The following is a 22,863-nucleotide window of genomic DNA, read 5'->3' as shown; positions in this document are numbered from 1 at the left end:
CTAATTGTCATTGATTGATATCGACTGATCGATTGGATTTCCACTCATCGATTGATCAGGCTGAGTTATTTTCTTGGCTATCATCTCTTCTGGTAATGCTTGATGTTCTCCTGTAGTATTGCTCATTGACTATATTCCAAGGGTTCAGAAAAGGGATGCAGTGTTGTTAAAAAGGTGCAGAAAAGGGGTCTTTTTTTCTGTAAAAGGTATACAGAAAGGGTACTTTTCTGTCAAAGTGGTAAACAAAAGAGCAAGGAGTTGGACTTTGGGGTGGAACCTCCCTGTACAAAACTTGATTGATTACATCCCCCTCCCCTGAGGAGGGAGGGGGGGGGTTGATTGCTGAGACGGATGCAGGGGATAGAGGTGTAACTTCAAATAAAAGGCAGTACCTTGAACAAATTCTAGTAGTGTTTATTTTAACTAGACTCCAAGTCTGTAGATCTACCATTTTGAACAAGGATCTGGTTATTAACTAAGAGAATACAGTCCTTGCCCTAATTAATGGTATAATGTTTGTTGCTTATGACTATGGTACAGTTACATATAAAAGGTAACCGAAGATTAAAATACTGCAACATCATAATAGTCTATTTGTATCAGGTAGTACCCGATACAAATAGTCCAAATACTGTTGCAGTATTTCCATCTTTGGTTACCTTTCATGTAACTGTAAGTCTTGCCACAGCATGAAAAACTACAAAACTTGCAACTACTAACTAAAAATTATACTTACAAAAAGCCTGTACCAGAACATAATTACATGATTGTACAGATATCCAGGGTTGTCAAAAGTACATGTACAGTAGGCCAGCTGCCAGCTAAAATCACCATCTTCTTCACAATCTAGGCTAGCTACTCTCTCTAGCTACGACACCCCAAGTGGTCTGATTCTTCAGAAAAAGACGGTAAAATTCAGCTGCCTTCTCTAACAATAACGCTGCCAGCTTCAAAACTTTGGGGCAACCCTGGCATGGTATGTATAATATACACTTAAGTACCCAAGTCAAAATAAAATGTTGCACATTTCTTCACATGACATGTTACTGATGTTCAAATAGTTCTCGTATCTTTTTTATACTTGGAGTATAGCGGGCTTGTCTCTGGAAAGAGTAGTCTCTCCAGCTGCAACAGAAACACACAAAAATGTTAATACCTCTCAATATTTCATTCACAAGTCTTGAACAGTTATCATACATATAGTTTGTGTATGTGGCTCTGTCAAGAATATTATGTATTAATCTAGAAACATGGCCCAATTTCAGGGCTGTCATTAAGTTTTGAGTAACATCTACCCTTGATCCTCACAACTGTATTGTAACAAACTTGTTATGTAAGTGGGGCTCACTGATTTACGTGTAACATTAAATCTGTGAGCCCCACTTACATTGCGCATTTTCTAGCACAGGAATTTAGTCATATCCTGCACATATTTCTTGTGGGTGTTTTGTTAATGACATCCTATGGTAGGAGTGTACTTTGTACCACAAAGGTTTAGTATAAATTAAAGTGCCTATGAAGTAAAAAATAATTGCTGCTGATTTGAAAGGCTTTTCAAAGTAAAGAAGAATGGCGTTTTCCTTTTTGGAGTATCTTTCTTCGTTTTAGAGATATTCACATTTTTGTATTATAAGTGATGACGTCATAGGTGGTTCAACTAAAACAGTTCAACACTCAATCAAGAATATCTCTAGAAATATTAAAGCAGTGTTCTTTAAACTTGGCACCAGAAATGTACATCACAAAAGAAACAAAATGACACCCGTCGTGTCGTCGCCATGATAACAGTTATGCCACTGGTCCTGTTTTAATTAAAACTAACATTACAGATTTTATCTTAAACAAGGATCATCCACTCCCAACAATCTAATGGGGAGAGTTAAGACAATATGGGAATCATGTGTGTTCCAAGCAAGACCCTCTGTCCCTTTTTGAAAGGTTACAAATTGGCATATTTGGTTTTTCACAGAAAGAGACTGGAGCCAAAAGTGTTGCCATGGCAACAACACAGAAGGTGTTATTCTGTTTCTTTTGTGATGCACATTTGTGGTGCCAAGTTTGAAGAACACTGCTCCAATATTTCTAGAGATGTTCTTGATTCAGTGTTTTACTGTTCAAATGGAACCACCTATGACATCACTTTCCTCATTTGCATAATACAAAAACGTAAATATCTCTAGAACAAAAGAAGATATGCAAAAAAGGGAAATGCCATTCTTCTTTACTTTAAAAAGCCTTTCAAAATCAGCAATTATTTTTTACTTCATAGGCACTTTAAGTTCCATCTTTGGACCTTGAAGTTTAATCCTGACGAAGCCTCACTAGCATACAAAACCGGTCAATTAATAAACTCAGTTATGCAAGATTATATGTTATTGCTGTGTGCAGTCCACAAGTATTGTTATTGTAAAATATTTTAAAATTTTAAAGTCAAATTGTATTAACTATAGTCCAGTTGACCCCGTAACATCAACACAAACATACTCAGCTGTAGCAGATGTTACAGGTTACAGCCCTTATTTACAGCCCTGCATTATTCATCAACACCTGTTAAAACAATTTCTGGCTTTACATAATAACCATATTTTGGTGTGAACAAAATTTGTATATTGAAGTGGCCAGACCATGTTTTAAATGGCAATGATAAATTGAATTCGAAGATTTTCTGATTAAAACCGTTCAATTTTAAATGAAATTCTTCATGTTTCACAATACAAGTAGATTTTTACAGTTTTAGCTGCTTTAGCATCCTTTTATGAAAATGGTATTTTTTGCATTAATATTACCTTTAATTATGTTAAATAATTAAACAAATTTTATTTTTAATCAATTATAATAATTAAAATTTTATTTTATAAAACAGTTTTATTGCATTCATTTTATTTTAATATTCTGAATTAATTTCATTTATCACTCACTTGGTCTTAACCTTCTTCCATCTATCAATGTGATTTCTTTTGAGGTCACTCACTGCTGGAGCTTTATCAAGATCCTAAAGGAAACATAGGCACACAAGGCGTGCAAGAGTTATTTTTTTGTGTGAAGTGTCGGAGATTGGAGCATTCATGGTACAGTAATGATTTGGTTAATTTGACATTTTTTCTTTGGTTGCAATGTTACATTGGTCATGGTAAGATAGCTAAATAGTAAGCCATAAAATGTTTGACTGAACAAACTACAGTAATCTGACATGTCTCCAGATTAATGTAGATACCATCTTATTTTCTAACAGGCAATTTGATTCGTTCTTTGATACAACCCGGTGTGACACGCGCACATGCATAACTCCCTCACTCACCGATCACATAACCCTTCCAACCCCCAAGAGGAATTTTTGCTCAAAAATACTCAAGTTAATTTAGGGACTTTTTCACATTTTATATGAGACGTAAGTTTACCTTTTCACACAACACAACACAACTTCACCGAAAATAGAAAGAAAGAGAAAAAAACCTCTGACACGTTGAAAGTCTGATTTAATTAAATTGCACTTTAACTTGGTGCCGCGCAGTCTTCAAAGAACATTTGAACAGTTTTCACACTTTTTACCTTAAAAAATATCGGACTGAAATGAATGTCGTCAAATAAAACTTTTAAACTGCTACTGCAGAGACGTAAAAACCGTCCAGAAATGAAAGCTTTTTTGTTTAATATCCTGGAAACAATAGAAGATAACTTGTCAGCTCTAATTGAATTTACTCCCATATAAAAAACAAAAGTGTTAAGTTACCACTTGTTACTAAAGATAGCAAACATCTCGTGGGAAAGAGTGGTGACGATTCGTCCGCTCTAATTGAATTTACTCCCTTGTGAAAAACAAGAGTGTCACATAACACTTAGTAACTAATAAACAAAAATATCTTGTTATATTTACATGTAACAAGAACAAAACAATCGTTACCCACACTTACTAATGTAAACGTTAGAACTGTTTCAAATCTAAAGTATCGTCCCCTCTAAAACATGTCCTAAGATCTAGAAGCGACGATTCGTGACCTAATTGAATTTACTCCTTGTGAAAAACAAAAGTATCAAGTTACCTTTAACTAAAAATAAAAATATCTCGTTGCATTTGCATACTACGAACTCACGAACTGTTTCAAACCTCAAGGCTCATCTCGTTCATTTAACTAAAATTCTCAGCCTAACCCACAGAAAATGTCGAAGTAAACCCAATATATGAATACTTCCTCCTCTTTTATAGAAGAATGAATACGGTCGTTCTGAACTTTATCGGGATCAGATCTTCTCACATACCATTTACCTTTACAACAAGAAATTTGATTGGCTGTTTATAGTAGATCCAATCTGATTGGTGTGACATACATACATCTCTCACTCACTCACTCACCCATTGACCCATAACATACTCGACGCGCCGACTAAGAGGTATTTTTTTGGAAAAAAAAATAACTCAAAAATAGAAAGAAAGGAAAAAACCTCTCTGACACGTTGAAAGTCTGATTTAATTAAATGCACTTTAACTTGACGCCACGCAGTCTTCAAAGAACATTTGAACAGTTTTCATACTTTTTACCTTTAAAATATCAGACTAAAATGAATGTCATCAAATAAAACTATTTAACTGCTACTGCAGAGACGTAAAAACACTCTAGAAATGAAAGCTTCTTTTTTGTTTAATATCCTGGGAACAATAGCCGATAACTTGTAAGCTCTAATTGAATTAACTCCCGTATGAAAAACAAAAGTGTTGAGTTACCATTTGTAACTAAAAATAGCAAACATCTCGTGGGAACAAGTGGTGACGATTCGCCAGCTCTAATTGAATTTACTACCTTGTGAAAAACAAGAGTGTCAAATTACCCATTGTAACTAACAAATAAAAATGTCTCGTTATATTTGCGTGCAATAAGAACAAAACAATCGTTACCTGCACTTACTATTGTAAACGTTAGAAATACTTCAAATCTAAATAGTCTCGTCTCCTCTAAAACATGTCCTAAGAACTAGAACCGACGATTCGTGACCTCTAATTGAATTAACTCCTTGTGAAAAACAAAAGTATCAAGTTACCCTTTGTAATTAAAAATAAAAATATCTCGTTGCATTTGCCTACTTCTAACTCATGAACTGTTTCAAAACTCAAGACTCATCACGTTCATAACTAGCCACCATTGCACTGAAAATTATGCACTCTAAAACAACCCAATGTACGTATGTAACTGTCACACTGTCCTCCAAACCGGACTAAAAATCACAAACCGGCAACATACACATCACTCTTTATTTTTCAACCACCAAAGTCCTTGTGTTTCTCACATACCATTTACCTTTACAACAAGAAATTTGATTGGCTGTTCATAGTAGATCCAATCTGATTGGTGTGACATACATACATCTCTCACTCACTCACTCACTCACCCATTGACCTGTCCATAACATACTCGACGCGCCGACTAAGAGGTATTTTTTTTACAAAAAAATAACTCAAAAATTGAAAATGAAGTTTTCAGTTACACACAATAGCTAGAATACTGAGTTTAAGATAATTATAAGGAGTGAAAGGAAAACAACTTTTGGTTCGACTTTTCAGGTGGCTTTTTTGAGAAATCTATAGTTTGAGAAATCAGCATTCCACTGTATTTATATAATATCAAGGGTCTGCATTCAAGCCAATATGACCCATACCATGAGAGTTTGTCCCTGTTTCTGTAGCACAAAGAGTCTAGGGGCATAGCTACTCTTCCAGAATAGACTGTTTTAACACTAATCCAATGAAGGCTACCTTCAGCTATTCCCACAATAGGAAAAAAGGCATCAACTAGCTGCCCTTGTCTGATATAAAACACCAAGGGAGTGATGGGGAAATTAAGTGTGAATACGAATGCTTCTCTTCTGTTTATGTTATTTTCTGTACTAAACTCCTGTATGTTTTATACTAATAAGAGTTCTACAGACTCACGTTTGTTTGAAATTTGTTAGGCAAAATACATTTAGTGCCAGACAAAAATGTGATGTAACTGCTCACTGGCATAACTATTTTGTACTTTGAGTTTCAAAAGTTCTGTACTCACGTAATGAATATCAAGAGACAGCGTCCCTTTGGAATGAGTGCTGTTCATGTTACAGTCTTCAATCAGTTTAATTGGATCTGGAAAACTTTACAAAACAGGAGTAAAAATTTACAGTACTATATTCATTGCTTTGGGCTCTTGGAAGGTAGAAAGTGATTTTGCAGCCTCAAGAGCATATCTGTGCTGGTGTTCCTAACACTAAACCATCACGTAGTTTCAATAGTTTTCATTGTTACCATTGATTTGACTCTTAATTACAGGGAGGTATCCTGTGTTAGTTGAATTTTCAATACTGCAAGTCTTCACACAAACTTGTTTACTAGTCACTGAATCCCTTAAGCCTGCGACAAAATAAACTGCTGAGCTTTCACATTCTCGTTGTTGATTAACAGCTTTATTCTGTGTGCTTACAGTTTAAAAGTCTAGCTTGAAATATTGAATTGGGATGGTGACCACCATGGGGCTAGAAGGTTTTGTAATACACTGAATAGAAAAAATATAATACCTGTACACATTTTTAGGATCACCCTCACCATTCTGGAAAAAATAAAAGTATTGGAGATCTAAGGAAACAATTAAGGTAACAGATAACCTAACTATTACCATGAAGTTATTTTGTTGGGACCAATGGAAAAAAAAATAGGTACATGATAACAGTAGAATTACTCCAGTTTTAGGGGAAAAAAAAGGGAAAAACAAAATTTTTGTCACAGCAAGTTTGAGAGTAGGAACAGTGAAGCTCAGCCTACTTAAAAAAGCACTCATGAGCACATCAGTTGTGATAACCAAGCCATTTTCTCTGTGATGTGAGTAATATTACTGCAAGTTCAGCCATAGCTCAGATCCCTTACTCTGATGATTGCTGGTTGCTAATTAAAGGCATAAGAGGGAAGTTTGTGCCATTTTGTTCACAAGTGTCTAGTAATTATTTGCATATAACCTTCAAAAATTTTATTTAATTGAAAACCATTGCCTTTTTTTCGTGGTTTGCACTTCACTTTTGAAAAATAATGTATGCAAAAAACTTGAGTTTGGTTTTTGTTACAATTCTTTTTGAAACAAAAGAAACCTTTTTTATTCCTCAAATAAACAGGCCTGCCAGGCAATGCAAATTTATTCTGATACAGCGATTTGATGATTAGATCAGGGCTTTCTGTGTTTACACTTATGTTGCTTTGAGTTTATTTTCCTCTAAATTAGTGTTTTTCAGATGTAAATGTAACAGACACTCACAGGATTGTTACAAGTCAAAACTTATTCCATTTAAATCACCAAAATTAACAAAAAACACCGTCGAAAACCAAAGTTTTGTGAATGAGTAATGGGCTGTATACTGGAATAAGCCACATACAGTATGTTCTTTTACTAACACTGTGTGTTGCAGAAGACATGCCACTTTCTTGGCTGCTTGATGGAGAGTCACCATCTTGGTTGCCCTCTTGTGAATCAGATGACTTTGTTCCATATGGTTTATTCTGCATCCAAGCTCGTGCTAGGGCGTACAGTGGTGGGTCTTCATTAAATTGGGCAAAATCCACACTGCGGTCAAACAACTTCATAACAAAACTAAAAAGAAAAAATAACACAGACACCTGATTATAGAATATAACATTGCCATATACTTAGACCACCATGTAAATGAAAGCAATCTAGATTATTGGAATAGTCAACAGCTCTCCACAGGATGCAAACAGCAAGGGATCTCAAACACAAAGAAAGAGGGAAGCCTTTTCTTAACAAGTTTACTTTACAGTACAAGAACAACCCTGATATCTACTATGCATTGGCTTTTCACATGTCCACAGCGAACAAAAAACAGAAGGCTTACCTCGCTATACAGAAGAAGCATCCAGATTCGCCAAGATCAAAGGCCAAAAGAGAAAAACAAAGAGCAAAATCAGAGAAAGCTAAGGGAACATTTACAAAGAAAAGAAAACGGAGGATAGATGGATTTGGTTAATGTGTTGCATGCCATCCTTGTCGCCACTCAATTCAAATCATGTGATGATTCATTTGGGAGGTTACAAATTCTTGTGCAATTTGTCACATGTGACTGATCGCATGGGAGACGTACAAACAGAACAATATTGCCTTTAGAATACATGATTCCTTTTGAATACTGGTCAGATATATTGAATTATTTTGTTGGATGATGTATGGTAACTGAGAAAACTGAAAAAGTGTGACTACCAGTAAATCAGTTGACCAAAAGTGTTTACTGATATTGTGGGGAGCTAAGGTGTTGATGTGAAAAAAATAAATTTTAGTACTGAACAGTGTTGATGAAGTCATTTTAAAATCTTAACTGCAAGCACTTACGATTCTGACTAGTCCCATCTCCATCTGTAGAGAAACAAAATTTAGAAATCACATGAAGTTGTTTTTAAGCAGTTAACGCGATTTTCATGTTAAATCATTTACACATTTACTTGTACTCCTTTAGCATTTATTAATACATGTTCCTCACTGACCATCGTATCCTATATCTTTTTTGCGTCGTTTCCTTGGGGTTTTCCCTACAAGACAAAACAACAAACATGGCAGAAGTGATCAAGTTACCAACTCATTTAACTAAGATGTAAATTACAGAAAACTCTTATAGGCAAACTAGGTGTTTATTTCTTTGCAAATTTGGAATTTGCAGCCCAATGTTCCACCGCTGATTGGCAGAAACTTCAAATTTGCTTATTGAGCGTTTTGGTAATAATTACACAAATGCACAGTAAGCAAATTTGAAGGTGAGATACCGTGTATTATTTATTATAAGCTACCATGCAAGATAAGATAATATACCAGTAACCTTTAGTTAACATGGTCAAATGCACTGAGCTAAATAGCTATTTCACAGACATGCAATGAAATAAAAATAGCAACAAAAGTCTACAGAAAGTATGTTTACAATTAAAAATAAAAATGGTCAAGCAATTATTCACAATCATGTTATTAAAGTTGTACAGAGAAGACACATATTTACATAATTAAAATGTGAGATTTAAACCAAAATCCAATTTGAAATAGAGATCATGGAAATTAAATCAGAGGTATCACTTTGACAAAGACTAAAGACTTTAAGCTTAAAGATTGACTAAATCAAAAATACTATGATTATCATTTCACTATGACAAGCCTACCTGAGGCACTCCTTTATTTGGTACAGGGATAGCATGAAAAGAAGAAAACCAAAATCAATCTCTACACCATAGTACTGTGGACAAACATCACAGACAAATTCCTAGCTAGCACTGTAAAGTTATCAAAACCTCAGGTACTTCTCCCTTAAGGTGGCTCCATAGAGTAATCATTTATGACGTTGCGTGCACAGATGTTATGTTTTGAATGCTGTTTTTGCATTCGTTTTTACACCCAGTCCTCTCGAACTTATCACAAGTAATAAGCAATGATTAAACAGTGTTTTACCATCATTTCTCTTAAAATTTTGGGTTTTAGTCTTGAACAGGGCTCGAAATAACGGCCGGTCAACAGACAATGTCCGGCCAGAATGGTGACTTGACCGGCCAAAAACTTCACTCGGCGGTCATGTTGACCAGTCACGTCATGTTGAGACAGTCCTGTTGTTCATTCTTGAATAAACAATCAAATCCTCAACTGTAATCCTCACATGAAAATATACACCAACGGGTAGCTGTTTGAACGGCTAAAAGTTTTTTGCTTGCTATTTGCCATACGTTCAATGCTATTCAAATGGCTGGGGTTATCCATTCAGAAAAATATTCAGCTGTTTGAACTGCTGCTATCTGTGCAAAAAAACATTTTCATCTGTTAGGACAGCAGTAGTTTTCAATTCAGAATTCAAAACTATTGAGCCTTTTGAACAGCAAGGGTTTTCCGTATGGCAAAGGGAATCCGATCAGATTCAGCTTGTCATGACGCTTTAGATTTGCCTAACTGTCCCACATTTTTGTCACAGAGCACCTCTCTTTGTTGGCGTATATTTCAAAGGCACTGCTCTACAGATGTCAAGATATTTGTCGTTCTTTCACTTTCACTGCACAAAAATCGACGAACAAGATGGCAAAACAAAACTTTTCGCTCAATTGTCAAGTTGTTTCCAACTTATAGACACTATGGGACTCTGGGACATTGAAACACACATTTTGCAGTCTGCTTCATTTCCATCAAGCCGTAAATGTAACATTAAGCACGAAACCAGTATCTAATTTACTGTTACAAAGCTGTTACAAAACGGACGAAAATAGTTATGCACCAACAAAAAAGCCGAAGGCCTTACTATCAGTATCTGTATCTGTAAAGTTATTTTGTCCGCGAATGAAATTTGAGACACTCTCAACTCGTTGCTTAGCACGTGACCAAAATCTACCCACTTTCAGTAAAATCTACCGAATGATGGTCATTAGTTCTTCATGAATGAAAACTCTTTCCAAAATATGACTACACATACACACTTACACTTTAGAACTTAATTTTAGTCACATCATTAAGAAACTACCTAACACTTGTTGTGTAACTGTAGCCGTATTCATAGTAATGCGATGATTTGTTGTACGTTTACACGGGAGAGAATCCAGGAAACAGAAACTTCTTCTTCGGCTATTGTTTACCCAGTTATTTCTGAAGCCCAAAATTTGGATCTACTGATGCATGTTTGGTTTCATTTACGTCCTGATGGACATAAATACTTTGTAGAACATCAAAACAGCAGCTCATGGAATTCAATAGACCGATCAAAAAATTCGAAGTTTTGTCAAATATGAATCTGTTCAATACTTTTTCTTTGGCAGGTGGGAAGAATTCCACTGACAATGTGCCACTTCATTGAGCTGCTGAGCGCTGCCAAGGCTATCTTTGGTTAAATTTTAATCTTTTCTTTGTATTAGGCTAAATTTTAAACAGTCTAGTATCGACTGGAACAAACAAATTGTATTTGTAGGTTTAAAGTGCACATAACATGAAAAATATTTTCTGCTTATTTGAAAGGCCTTTCAAAACAGAGAAGAATGGCGTTTTTCTTTTTGAAACATCTTTTTTCATTTTAGAGATATTGATGTTTTCCTATTGTGCAAATAAGATCAGTGATGATGTCATACTGTTTGCAACTAAAAATGGTAAAGTACTGAATAAACAATATCTCCAGGAATATTGAAGCAGTGTTCTTGAAACTTGGCACCACAAATGTACATCACAAACGAAACAAAATGACACCCTCAGTCAACATGACCGGCCACAGTCCGAAAATTGTTTTGAGCCCTGTTGAATTATAATTGCCCACACAAATGTGTTTGTTACTTTTTACATGGCTTTATTTGTGATTTTCTTGAATTTCCTATGGTGAAATCTTCCAAAATTTTCACAGCACATCGCACCAAGTGGGATACACATTTTAAACACAAAAAAGAAGGGTTTGTAAAGGCAGTTTTTTTTATTTTTGCCAATTTATGTCTTTTACCGCTGCAAAAAACTGGTCTTATAGATTTCGCTGAAAAACCAACCGTAAAACTATAGTGAGCCATCTTAAAATAGTATCAAATTTCATTGGGATGAATCAGAAAAAAGTTAAAGGAAACATCGTGAGGGGGGTAGGGAAGGGGAGTGCTTATTTTGCTACCAAACTATCCTGTTCAAATTCATTACTGCTTGTTGTCAGTGACTCCTGCTGGCTATAATAAACACACACTTAATCTGCTGACCTTTTAGTTGGAGTCGACGGTGGTGGCATTTGAAATGACACAGTGCTAAAAAAAGAACAAAATAATGAACTCAGCTACCAATGATAGAAAGACTTTGAAGGAGACCTTTGCTAAGAGAAAAAATGGTTTAGGTGAACAAATGTACTTAGACTTGTAACACTGTGAAAATTAACACCTTCAGCTATAGTTCAGCTTACCCTCCTGCTGTAGAACTGGCCTCATCTTCACTGCTGTTGAGTGAAAAAAAAAAAAACAAGAATAAAATAAAATAGTGCATACACACTCTAGCCTGAGAGAACAGCTGTATACCAGTAACTCTTATTTCTTCCAAAATGAAAGGGAAAAAAGTTAACTCTGATCAAAATGAACTCATTAATCTGGTCATCAAGATTTCTTTCATGGTAAGTAAATAAACAGCAGTTATTATTAACAAGTCACCTTTCTTCTGTTTTCTTTATAAGATCTTTCAGCAACACATCTAGTTTAACCCTAGCACTTCTAACCCCTGAAAGCAGAAGTCAGATTGTGTAGGTCCAGAAAATATCCATACCTCCCCCACGGAAGGGATTTTTTCTAAGACCCCCCCCCCCCCCCACCCCTCTGGAAATTCCAATAAAGCTTCACACATTTCTTAAAATTTTTTGGTTACAGAACCCCCCACCCCCAGGAAATTCCAATCCCTTCTGTGGGGGGAGTATGGGTATGTTCTGGACCTGCACATTACAGTTTAAAGTAATTCCTGCTTTTTGACTGGTACATGCACAGGAAGGTAACTCTGTCACACTCAGTGCTACGTAAATTAAACAAAACCTCAAATTTATAGCTTAGAAACTTGTAAGTCTACTACAAAACGATAAACACAACAGAATTGTGTTGATAGTATGCATTAGAGGGTATAATTTACTGTAAACTTAAAGATTATTAGAGGCACAAGTAGGACTTATGTCTTCTCAGGGATAACCCCAAAGGATTTGACAACCCTTGTGGTTTTGGCCTTGGTTCCTTAGAACTAAGGAGACTCAGAGGAGGATGAATTAGGACAGTTCTTTGTCTCCACCCTGGGGAATTTGCCATTAATCAGGTGCTATTACAGAGGGGAAAAACCGGGGGAGTATTGTTGCGATTGACTCAAGCCTAAGGGGACAGAACGTCATTGCTAATGCAGTGTACATGACTTTCCGGTCGAAGGGCCACTCTAGCACACAGATAGAACGCCTTGTCAGGAACAGAGAGGATTGGAGGGGTCTTGACAATGACCTTTGCTCCGAAAGGCTTGATCATGAGGTAAGCTTATGAAGAACGTATAAGAGCACAAACGTCTGCTTGTTTTGGTTTACGATACAATTTGTTGCTTGTAATAAAAAAAATTATTACGAAAGCTACTACACTAAAAAAGAACAGTTTACCCGTGGAATTGTCTTCGCTTTTCGCCATCAAAATGTAAAATCCTTTCCTTGCCTCTTCTTGTTTTCACGTTTTACACTTGGGAACGATCCAGCTTGAAAACGTGATACACTAACCGTATATCAAGCTAACTATCTGTTACACAATTAAAATATATCCTACGGAAAGCACTTTTGTCTACGGCAGTCGAAATATCATTGGATCTTTGGGAGAAATTATTTTAAGAAAATAGCACAAAAGTGCAACTTCTTCGAATTGGACGCCATTTTCCTCTAAAACTACCCCGGATGAAAAGACTATATTTTATTGGTTTGTGGTATTGGCTACATTGAAGATCCCATAAGTCTTTGCATATCCTGTGTTTTGATTGGTCATTCGATCAATGTTGACAAATTTCAAACAAAGTTTTCTTTCATCTACGAACTGTATATTCTCACTTTTCTCGAAGAAAATTACAAAATAGTAGCCTTACTTTTACTGGAGAGTATTCGAGCATAATGTGTAACACTGACAGAGCACCAGGAGTTTCATTTGGAAGCGTAAGATTCTCTGAAAGGCCTCAGATCGACTCTGCAAGTTTCAAAGAGAGCTTCGCGCGTGTGTAGTTGATACCTTCATTTCTGGTCTATTCCAGGCTAATTTCACTCCCGGTGAACACGAAGCTATTCAGAACGCCTTAAATCAAAAGCTTGGCCCAGAGTACATTAGCCAAAGAGCAGGGGCGGGTGGTCAAAAGGTTAGCTTAACATCTTATATCCAAGTTAAGTTAGTTTAATATGTAACTTGTCAGCAGTTAATTTCTGATCTCGGTTTGTTTTTGTGGTCCCGTTTCTTATTTTATTGTTGATTCTTTTTTCAATTTATCCCTAGTCAATGATTACATTTATGGGCTGGTGATAAATTGAGAACTAACTAGACGAAAAGGAACCACATAGGTCAAATAAAAAATTCACTGAGATAAAAAATCAGCAAAAATTAGCAGCATTTACTAAATGGTAAAATATGACAATTTTACCATGCTTCGACGTAGTTATAAGGTTAATTAATTTTCCGGAGGATGATTGTCTTAGGCTGTGTTCACACTTGTTGGCTGAGCACTGGTGCCTGGGCACCGACACAAAATAGGGTTGTGTTCAGACAATGGGTACTCCAACTACCCAAGTACCATTCATTGCTCAAGTACAAGGTGGAGACGTACCTGGGTAATTGGTCCAGGGGGGGGGGGGGGGCACTGCCGTATATGGGCTATATAGGTATGTGCTGCTGTGAAGGGTATGGTTTTCAAGCAGTTTACTCTAGGATAGGGTATATAAATCGGAGCGTTCAGGTCTAGAATAGGGTATAATTTTTCACAAAACTGACTAGTTGGTTGAAGATTTTATCTAGACTAAGGAAACCAGGAATTGTCACTCAAAAATATAAAAAAATCAAGTCGGCAAGTTTAAATTTACGCAAATCAGCCTCAACAGTGTCGATAGATGGGGGGATTTGGGGAGTTTATTCTAGTATAGGGTAGCAAAATTCCGCTGAACTAGCTCTGGTATAGGCCAAGGGTTCCAGGGTCCCAGTGGCACACCCCCACCCAGAAATTCCCAAAGTACCCCCCCCCCCGGGGTAATTGGGCACTGTGCCCGAATTATGGTGTGAGTACTTGGGAAAAAGGTGTGTTGGCATTAGTGCCCAGGAAGAATCCAGGAAGTACCTGGGAACTACATTCAAGCACTGACCAAGTGGGAACATAGTCATAGTCTGAGATATTATTGCTGTTTTCAGCTTGCTTATGTGGAAGGATGGAAAATAATCAATTTGGCAAATGAAACTTTTGGTTTCAATGGATGGTCACATTCTGTAACCCATCAAAATATAGGTGAGGATGCAGTGTCTTGCGTCAAGTCAATCATGTATTCATGAGGTTCAAATTTCTCAGTTTTACACTGTCAGGTTGACTCTAGTGATAATAGTGTCTATTTTGTTAGACTTTGTTGATCAGGTGGCAAACAAATATTATGTTGGAGTGAGTGCTTTTGTTAAAGTCCAGTTAAAGGTTAGAATCTTAATTAATTAAAATTATTTAATTAATAAGTAAAATAATAATTAACATGAAATTAATGTTTTGTTAAATGTACCAACTGAGCTCTTTTGATTCCCTGTCTGCTTTGCTCTATTGTACAAATATAATGGGAGAAATTTTGAAGACAGATATTAGATTACTAGTTAAATACACTTTTTTTGATCAAGGATTTGAGTGGTAAACTGATAATTTACTGGAAGTTCATCACTAAGTTGAAGTAGTAGAAGTAGTAGTAGTAGTAGTACATGTAGCAGCAGCAGGGGCATAGCCAGGATATTTGAAAGGGGGGTCACACTGTGTCAAAGTGAGGGCACTCACCAGATTGTCAGGTAGACCTCCACTCCTGATGTAGGTTAGTTGCTTAAAAACAGCTTACAAAAGGGGATTCACGGGCCCAGGACCCCCCTCCCCCCCCCCCCCCCCGCCTACGCCCTTGAGCAGTAGTACACTGTAGTAGGTATTAATTGGGGATGAAAGAGCAAAGCTAGCTAGAAAATGCAGTTGTATTTCCATATCTCCGCAGAAAAAATGTTACTTTTAGCAGAGACAAGTAACAGCTGGAAATATGTCTGCATTCGCCGGCTAGGAGGACGTTTGCCTTCAGTGCAATCTACTTGAATGTTACAGGATGGTGTGTTTCATGAGGACATTGGTTATGGAGTGTCAGAGGGAATGAAATCTAAAGCTTTGTCACTTGAGAAGGCAAGAAAAGAAGCTGTGACAGATGGACTGAAAAGGGCTCTGAAGTAAGATCGCTTCTTCAAAATTCTTGTTAAACATAAATTTTAAAATAAGCCTGCCCTCAAATAACATTTTATGGCCTCTAACTACTGCTCGTTAGGATCTGATCTATTTAACTATTAGATTAAGAGCTCCAGATTTTTATCGCGTGATAGTCGTACTTAAACGCTACTCACTGTCTACAACAGAATAGATAGAATAGATAGTGAGTTGCACAATCAATCAGAGGACAGCATTCAAGATAGAACGTTAGAAGATTTATACTAATATTTGCTAGATATGGTACTCTGTCTGGTATATTCACTGTTGGCTAGCATCATAAGCTGAAAACAAAGATACGTAACTATGTGCATGTATGAAAAATGCTACTGACAGCTACTGTAACACCTATTAGTTTTTGTGCTTTTTACCCATGTTAACAGCCAAAAATTGGCATGCAATGCAAGAAAATGGCTTCAAATACATGATTTTGCACATATTGCATGCCCATATAGTTGCATCATATGAAACCCCTTGATTTGATTCCCCACACGTTTGTCTTGGGAAAAAAAAACGGACAAATAAATCAATAGAAACATTTAACTCATCAACAATAGATGAGCTTGGGAAATGGTACCTCAAAGGATGGTCAGGGGCCCGAAAGCAAACTGAACCGAGTGCGTAGGGTATCCTTGACAACCCTGTGAGAGGCAACCTCCAGGCACCATCACACTGACCAAACAGTGGAAACAAATTCAGACAAGGGGGTTGGAAGGACTGCAGGAGATCTGTCCAACAGCGAAAAACACACCAAATGACTTAACATCTGAAGCCAAGCTGTAAAATCAAGGTACCCCTGCACAAATCCCCCGGCCACCTCATACACCACCCTGAAGGAGACTGCTGACCAGCAATATTGCTATTAATAAAACTACATTTAACTTAGCCTAAATTACATTTAGCCACATATAAACAAGCTTTCAATTTGAATGAGCCATAACTATACCATCACCCCAACTATGCTATATTTTACCTAATGTTTGTGCATCCATTTACAACCTCATGTGTTTCTTCAAAAGCCAAACCTTATGTTATTGTATTCATCTGCCATAATTATACTTGTAACAACTCATTAATAATTAAGTATTTCCTTGTTTTGCAGGAGTTTTGGAGAGTCACTTGGCAATTGTATCAGTGACAAAGACTATTTGAAGTTCATTACAAAGCAACCCAAATCAGTAAGAGCCACAGAGGAGTTTCTCAACAGTGCTAGCTAGACCTAAATTACATCTGTATTGAAACTCTGGTTTTTGTTGCATGGATAGACTTCAGTTTGTGTATTGCTACTACACCAATGTGTGCAAATTGGGTTGTGTAGCTGATTGACACAATACCATGTCCCTGCAAGGGTAAAACCTAGATCTTTTAATCCTGCAGAGCTCAACCCTTACACCACAGTGACTGTACCTCACATTAGGAGTTAGACTTAGTTAGAGTATCTCCTTCAGTTCAATGGCCAGTGTTATTAAAAAGGGCAACACAATTTCCCCGTCTCAAACCTGGATCTGTTGATCCAGAGTTCAGCTGTTACACCATTGTACCTCCCACCAGGAGAAGTTAGTTTTAGTATTTCTCCCCAGCCAGTGTTACAGTGATGGCAGTTGTGACTCAAAGGCATGATTAACCATGTCCCTGGCAAGACTCCAGCCTGGATCTGTTGATCAAGAGTCCAACATTTACACCATTATACATCCCACTAGGAGGTAGAGTATTGTTGACAGGAAGCAACAAGCTTGGGATAGATTAATTAGTAACCTTTGACATGCAGATATACATTTATTTAATTTAGTAAACATAGACTTATTATTATGAAGGGTACCATTCAGTACGATGTAAACTACATGAGGAGACCAGGGCAAAGAGTGGTGTTGAGACCTAAAACTGGTCAACGAATGGATCATGGGATGATGAATGAAACTGCTCCTGGAAGTAAGTTAAAATCAAGCCCAGGAAGTATAGATTTAACTTTCAAATTACATTATTTTGCAGCAACTACATTTATGCTACACATCCTCGTTCCCAGGGTCTACTCCTTGCAATCTTTTTTCAAACTTCTCAGCTGATCAAACAACCCCAAGGCCATGGTTGACACTCTTGGCACATCACTACGTATTGAAAATGGTCCGTACTTGACTTCCCACATGAGGGTTTATGGAATTTCCTCTCCCACTGTCCAAGCAAATAATATGTTCAAATATAATAAAAAACTGTACCTTATTGGTGAACAAAATTAATGAAAAGTTGACAGGAGTTTCATTGTGTTTACAGATTCCCCTATTCAAAGTAATCGTGACCAATGGCTAACAAAAATGATTCTTGTGTCTGGTCAGTTCTAGATAAGCTGTATTAATGTACTGGGCGTTTTGGCGATAATCTCCATATTCAGTGTTTATTGTCACTCTGACAATCACACGGTCATACTTGTGGAAGCAAAGGCCAAATTTTACCTTTATAGATATGTCTATCAGTGTTTGTCCAATAGCAAATGCAATCACCAGTATTCTTTTTTTCTTTTTGTTTGTTTGTTTTTTGCTTGTTCCAGGTAACAGTCATGAAAACACTGGACAAGCACAAGTCATTTCTACCTCCAAGTGTGTACAAAACAGCTCCTCTGAAAGGCACCCTGCAGAATCAACAACAACAGTTAAGACAAAACAAGAAGACTTGCATCCAAATTCAAGAATACCAAATGAATTTAGGACTCCTCTGGTTGAACGGGACAAATCTAACAGAACACCTTCTTTTCCTCCTCCACCGAAAACACCCTTAGCAGCCTCCACCCCTACAGCTATGGTGCCAGCCCAGAAAAGCAGTACCAGTGCTATGACCACGCCTTTAGAAAATAGGACATGTGGAACCACCCCACAACAAGAGAACTACAGTGTTCTTCCAGAAGGTGATTTATTTTCATTTGTACCCTTCAAAATTGCTAGATTGTAATGTAAGCGGATCTTGGTTAGAAAATAATCTAATTTAGTTTAAAATGCACAGAATAACAGTGCAAATATCACAACGTATGAAGTGCAACTTGTGTTAAGCCCTGAAATTGTAATGTGTGTCCACTACCTGTATTATTGTTCTGGGTACACTGGCTTAGTTTTTGCGTGTTTTTCTGGCGGTCATTCAAAAGACTGAACGGCGATTTTATCCTGCTTGAAACTTCTCCCTCGACAATAGATTGCCTTTTAGGGCTAGAAACAACTTGTTCTGTTCTTATTATCCTGCGGTCTCTGTGAGGAGAAACTCGATTATTGAGCTAACATATTGTAAAGAATTTGTTACGTACCGTTAAAGGATCGGTTATGATGACAATCGTCCTACTAGAAGGACTAGAAGAGCGGTTTCGGTTTTTAGGAGAACACGAAAACGGCCTGCGGTTTCGAAGGAACAGAATATGGAAAGACCCTCATTATCTAGAAACTAACTAATTTTCGCGACACGTTTATTTCGCGATTTCGAGGTGCGCATATTTCGCGACACTTGAATTCCGCGAATTTACGAAGATTTTGTATTATGAATCACTTTAACTTTGCGTTTTTGAATAACACACAATTTATTTCCTTGGTGCACAGTGTTACTTCAACATGTCCTTGAATTTAGTAAACCGACTTTATCAAAGGTACAATAACGTCAAAATTACGAGTCGTGGTCGAAAAAGTTCCAATTGAAAACTCTACTCCCACAGTTTTCCTGGAAAAGTATCTTACGACTAAAATCCTTTTTGTCACACCAAAGTTATGAAAAGTAAAATATTGCTAGCATTAGACCCCGGGGGCGGGGATCCCCATATAAAAATGACGGGGGTGCTCGTCGTACTTCTTAGGGGTTAGGGGGTTTGGTTCCTCTAAGGGTGTTTAGCCTCGAAAGGTCCACAGCGGGAGTTTTTGCGGTTACCCGTTAGGGTATTGAGCCAAAACAATATGACAGGAGATAATGTGTTACGTAAGAATTGTTACCTCTTTGGGGAGAAAGAAATTTCAAGCCGCGCCCACAAAACAGGGTCTTGGTACTTCTTAGGGGTTCTGTCTTTTTTATACGGAAGTCCCCCCCCCCCCCGAGGGGGCATTAGACTAACCTGAATACTTATAGTCTATCATTTCAATGATGTTTTGAATCGTCTCGTCAACAGATGACCCTCTTTTATGGAATCAGTCATTTGGTTTTGAAGAAGCGTTGATATCCTGTAGCGAGGAAGTACTGATGAGGCCAGGCGAATCCAAACTTGAAAACCGTACGATCAAACAAGCTGACAGGAATTTTACTAGGTATGTCTTAGCTTAAATGGGTAGGAGAATTCTCTGCGAGCAAATGTTTTTGCTGTTTGAATCATGGAATCAAGTGAACTCCTGGTAATGTTTGTTACAGCAGTAATTTTTTCGCTTTCAAGTACCCATCTTTATTTGATATTCTGTTTTTTGTTTTTGTTTTTTTTTTTCATAGATGTAACAACAGAAACGTGGCAGCCCCACCCAATTCGTCTTTAAGTAACAACTGCAGTAACACTGCCATCAACAAACATTTCGCCTGTTCCAAATCGTATCATCCAACCTCAAGCAAAGCTGTCATTTCGGGGCACTCGGATCAACCAGGTAAGCTACTGGAACCTGTTAGACGACGCTTCTGTAATTGCGTAGAATAAATGCTTTAAGTCCACTTTAAGTCTACTTGACGACACGAATCTTCTCTCTTATAGAACTATCAGTCCAGTCACGTAGATAAGTCATGCTCTAGAATTGGCGCGAAAGCTCGGGCAAGCGCGTCTATGCTCTAACCAATCAGAGTAATCGTGTTGTTTTTCCACCAATCAGGATCAAACCAAAAGTAGTTGTGTCTCGCGTTTTCCCGCGCTTGACACTGCTTAGCCCGTGTTGCTTGAATTCTGATTGGTTCTTTGCGTTATTTCCGTTGGTTGTGATTGGTCAAATGTGGTTTGGTCTAACAATGCGTTTTAATTTATTTTCCGCAGAAAACACGAAACGGAGGAGAGTAGAGGGACACACTGCCAGATGATATGGAATGATGCTTCGGTGGCAGTATGAATACACGCGGGTCTGTCTCGCGTGGGAAGAATCGCGCGAGAGAGAGACACCGCTCGAATCGAAAAATCATAAGTTGATGACGTAGTACCACAGACATCTGTGACCTCTCTGATTTTTTCCTTGCTAGGTTTTGTAATTTTGCGCGGAAATTTCGACCAGTCAGAGACACTTCACGGATGGCTGTTTTAGTTGCGTTATCGGCGCGGCCGTTTCTTGGATTGAATCTCGGATGTCATTTTCGTTGGAGGGAGGGTGTGGGGTTAATTTCTCAGAGTGGTGCCTCACTGTCGAGGTATCGCGAGAAACGTTTGCCGTCTAATTCCCAAAGAACATTCATAAAATCACAAGAAGTTTACTGGGTATCCTAAAACCAGGCATGCTTTGAAGACACTGAAAAAGTTGTACCCCAACATTACCAGATATAAGTTAGTTTTTGTTTTTCGTGTGGACGTTATTGCAAAGTAACTTTTGAATTACTTTTTATTTGGTTTTATTTGCCTCCCAAAACAGTTTAAAATTAGTGACACACTGTTTTTTTCCTCTTGCATTTTAAGCTAAAGCATTAGGTTTTTGAAACAATAGTTGCGTCGAGTCGACTACCCTTTTAAAATCTGTTCATTCTGCAAGCAAAGTCTGTTTTCGTTTCTTATCTATTTCCTCTTTCCTTTTAGCTCAACCCGCAAAGTTGTTTTAATTTATATTTGTGACAGAGCAGATGATGGAATAAAGTTTACTTTTTATGAATTTTCCGACTAAGGCTTAGATATACTGGAGTGGGAATCAATTTAAAGTGAACATAAGCTTATATGTTTTATAACACAAGAGAAATATAATGAGCAACGTAGACGTGTGGTTTCTGCCCCTCGAGCAACACTATCGGCCACTTTCACTTCTTTGTGTTCTCCAAACTTCCTGCGTACATCATAACTCGATGATACTCGCTAAAGCCGTGGTCAAACAGCGCATGATAGTCCATGATAGTTGATTTTCAATCAAGGAGCTTTAAGTAACCACGACGGCGACGCCGAGGACAACGTTGATTAAAAAACGAATTTATATTCTACCTACGAATCTCGCGGTACTGTCAAGTCATTTACATTGTTTATCACTGTCAAAACAATCACGAAACTAAATCTGGGACAAAGCGATAAATTTGAAATGAAAATTTAGAAAACTTTCCGTCGTGGTTCATGTTCTGCAGACAACGCAAAATTTGGCCATTTCACGTTGTTTTGCAGAGGACGGCAAAGAAATGTACCAAGAATTATAACGCACGTGCACAGCCATTGTTCTACTCATTAAACCTTTTGTTTAGCGACCGTTCCGTTGACGTTGCTGTCGTGGTTTTTTTAAACTCCTAACGGCTTCAGAGTAAAATATGAAGTCATTTTTTGTTAATCGACGCTGTCCTCGGCGTCGCCTTCGTGGTTAATTAGGGTGCTTTCCATTATGCCAAACCGACCGTTCAGAGACCAGTGGGAATACCCGAAGTAAATGGAACGGCATTTTCCGATCAAACCGGGCCAACCAAGAGGAATGGCTGTTACCATTTGTTATCCCTTTCCCGAATTCCCTACATAAGTACCGAGAAGTGTGGCAGTGAACCGGTTTGTCAAAAATGGAACGGCATTTTTCAGTCGGAATATTCCGACCGAAATAAGTGGATTACCTCCAGAGGTGATCTTAAATATTCCGGTCGGAAGCTTTCCATTTGACTTCCGACCGAAATTTCCGATACTCGGCTATTGGGAAACATTTTCTTGAAGCTCACGGCAGTAACCACCTACTTACTGAATGACAGCCATTTTAATATTTTGAGAAAGAGTCGGAGCAAATTCGATTGTCTATTATTCGAAATGCTTTACATC

At 37.6% G+C, this 22,863-nt stretch overlaps 2 protein-coding genes across 3 annotated transcripts; one reads left to right on the top strand and one right to left on the bottom strand.

Moving 5' to 3' along the window:
- Positions 1-393: 393 nt before the first annotated feature.
- LOC110046620 (protein lin-37 homolog) lies at positions 394-13,422 on the bottom strand. The gene is made up of 12 exons (XM_089273028.1): positions 13,108-13,422; positions 12,140-12,206; positions 11,899-11,931; positions 11,702-11,746; positions 9,167-9,177; positions 8,507-8,551; positions 8,351-8,378; positions 7,406-7,601; positions 6,541-6,572; positions 6,036-6,120; positions 2,919-2,992; positions 394-1,125 (listed from the first exon to the last, which is right to left on the bottom strand). The coding sequence occupies exons 1-12, from the start codon at positions 13,133-13,135 to the stop codon at positions 1,044-1,046; spliced, it is 726 nt and encodes a 241-aa protein (XP_089129154.1). The 5' UTR covers positions 13,136-13,422; the 3' UTR covers positions 394-1,043.
- Positions 12,764-21,739, top strand: LOC110046653 (uncharacterized). Of its 2 annotated transcripts, none has more exons than XM_089273027.1 (11): positions 12,764-12,985; positions 13,740-13,841; positions 14,879-14,972; positions 15,082-15,149; positions 15,804-15,922; positions 17,059-17,134; positions 17,771-17,885; positions 18,499-18,852; positions 20,086-20,221; positions 20,397-20,545; positions 20,923-21,739. In XM_089273027.1, exons 1-11 carry the CDS (start codon positions 12,872-12,874, stop codon positions 20,964-20,966), a joined length of 1,371 nt encoding a protein of 456 aa, XP_089129153.1. In that variant the 5' UTR covers positions 12,764-12,871; the 3' UTR covers positions 20,967-21,739. The 2 variants fall into 2 exon arrangements, with proteins under 2 accessions (XP_089129153.1, XP_020608006.2); XM_020752347.2 differs by lacking the exon at positions 12,764-12,985 and adding an exon at positions 13,478-13,644.
- Positions 21,740-22,863: the final 1,124 nt, after the last annotated feature.

The sequence above is a fragment of the Orbicella faveolata genome, unplaced genomic scaffold (assembly GCF_042242905.1).
Source record: "Orbicella faveolata isolate gen_17 unplaced genomic scaffold, um_ofav_v1 contig_35, whole genome shotgun sequence".
In the NCBI taxonomy this organism is placed as follows: Eukaryota; Metazoa; Cnidaria; class Anthozoa; order Scleractinia; family Merulinidae; genus Orbicella; species Orbicella faveolata.
Note: the sequence above shows the minus strand (reverse complement) of the source record. Positions and strands in the feature narration are given on the sequence as shown.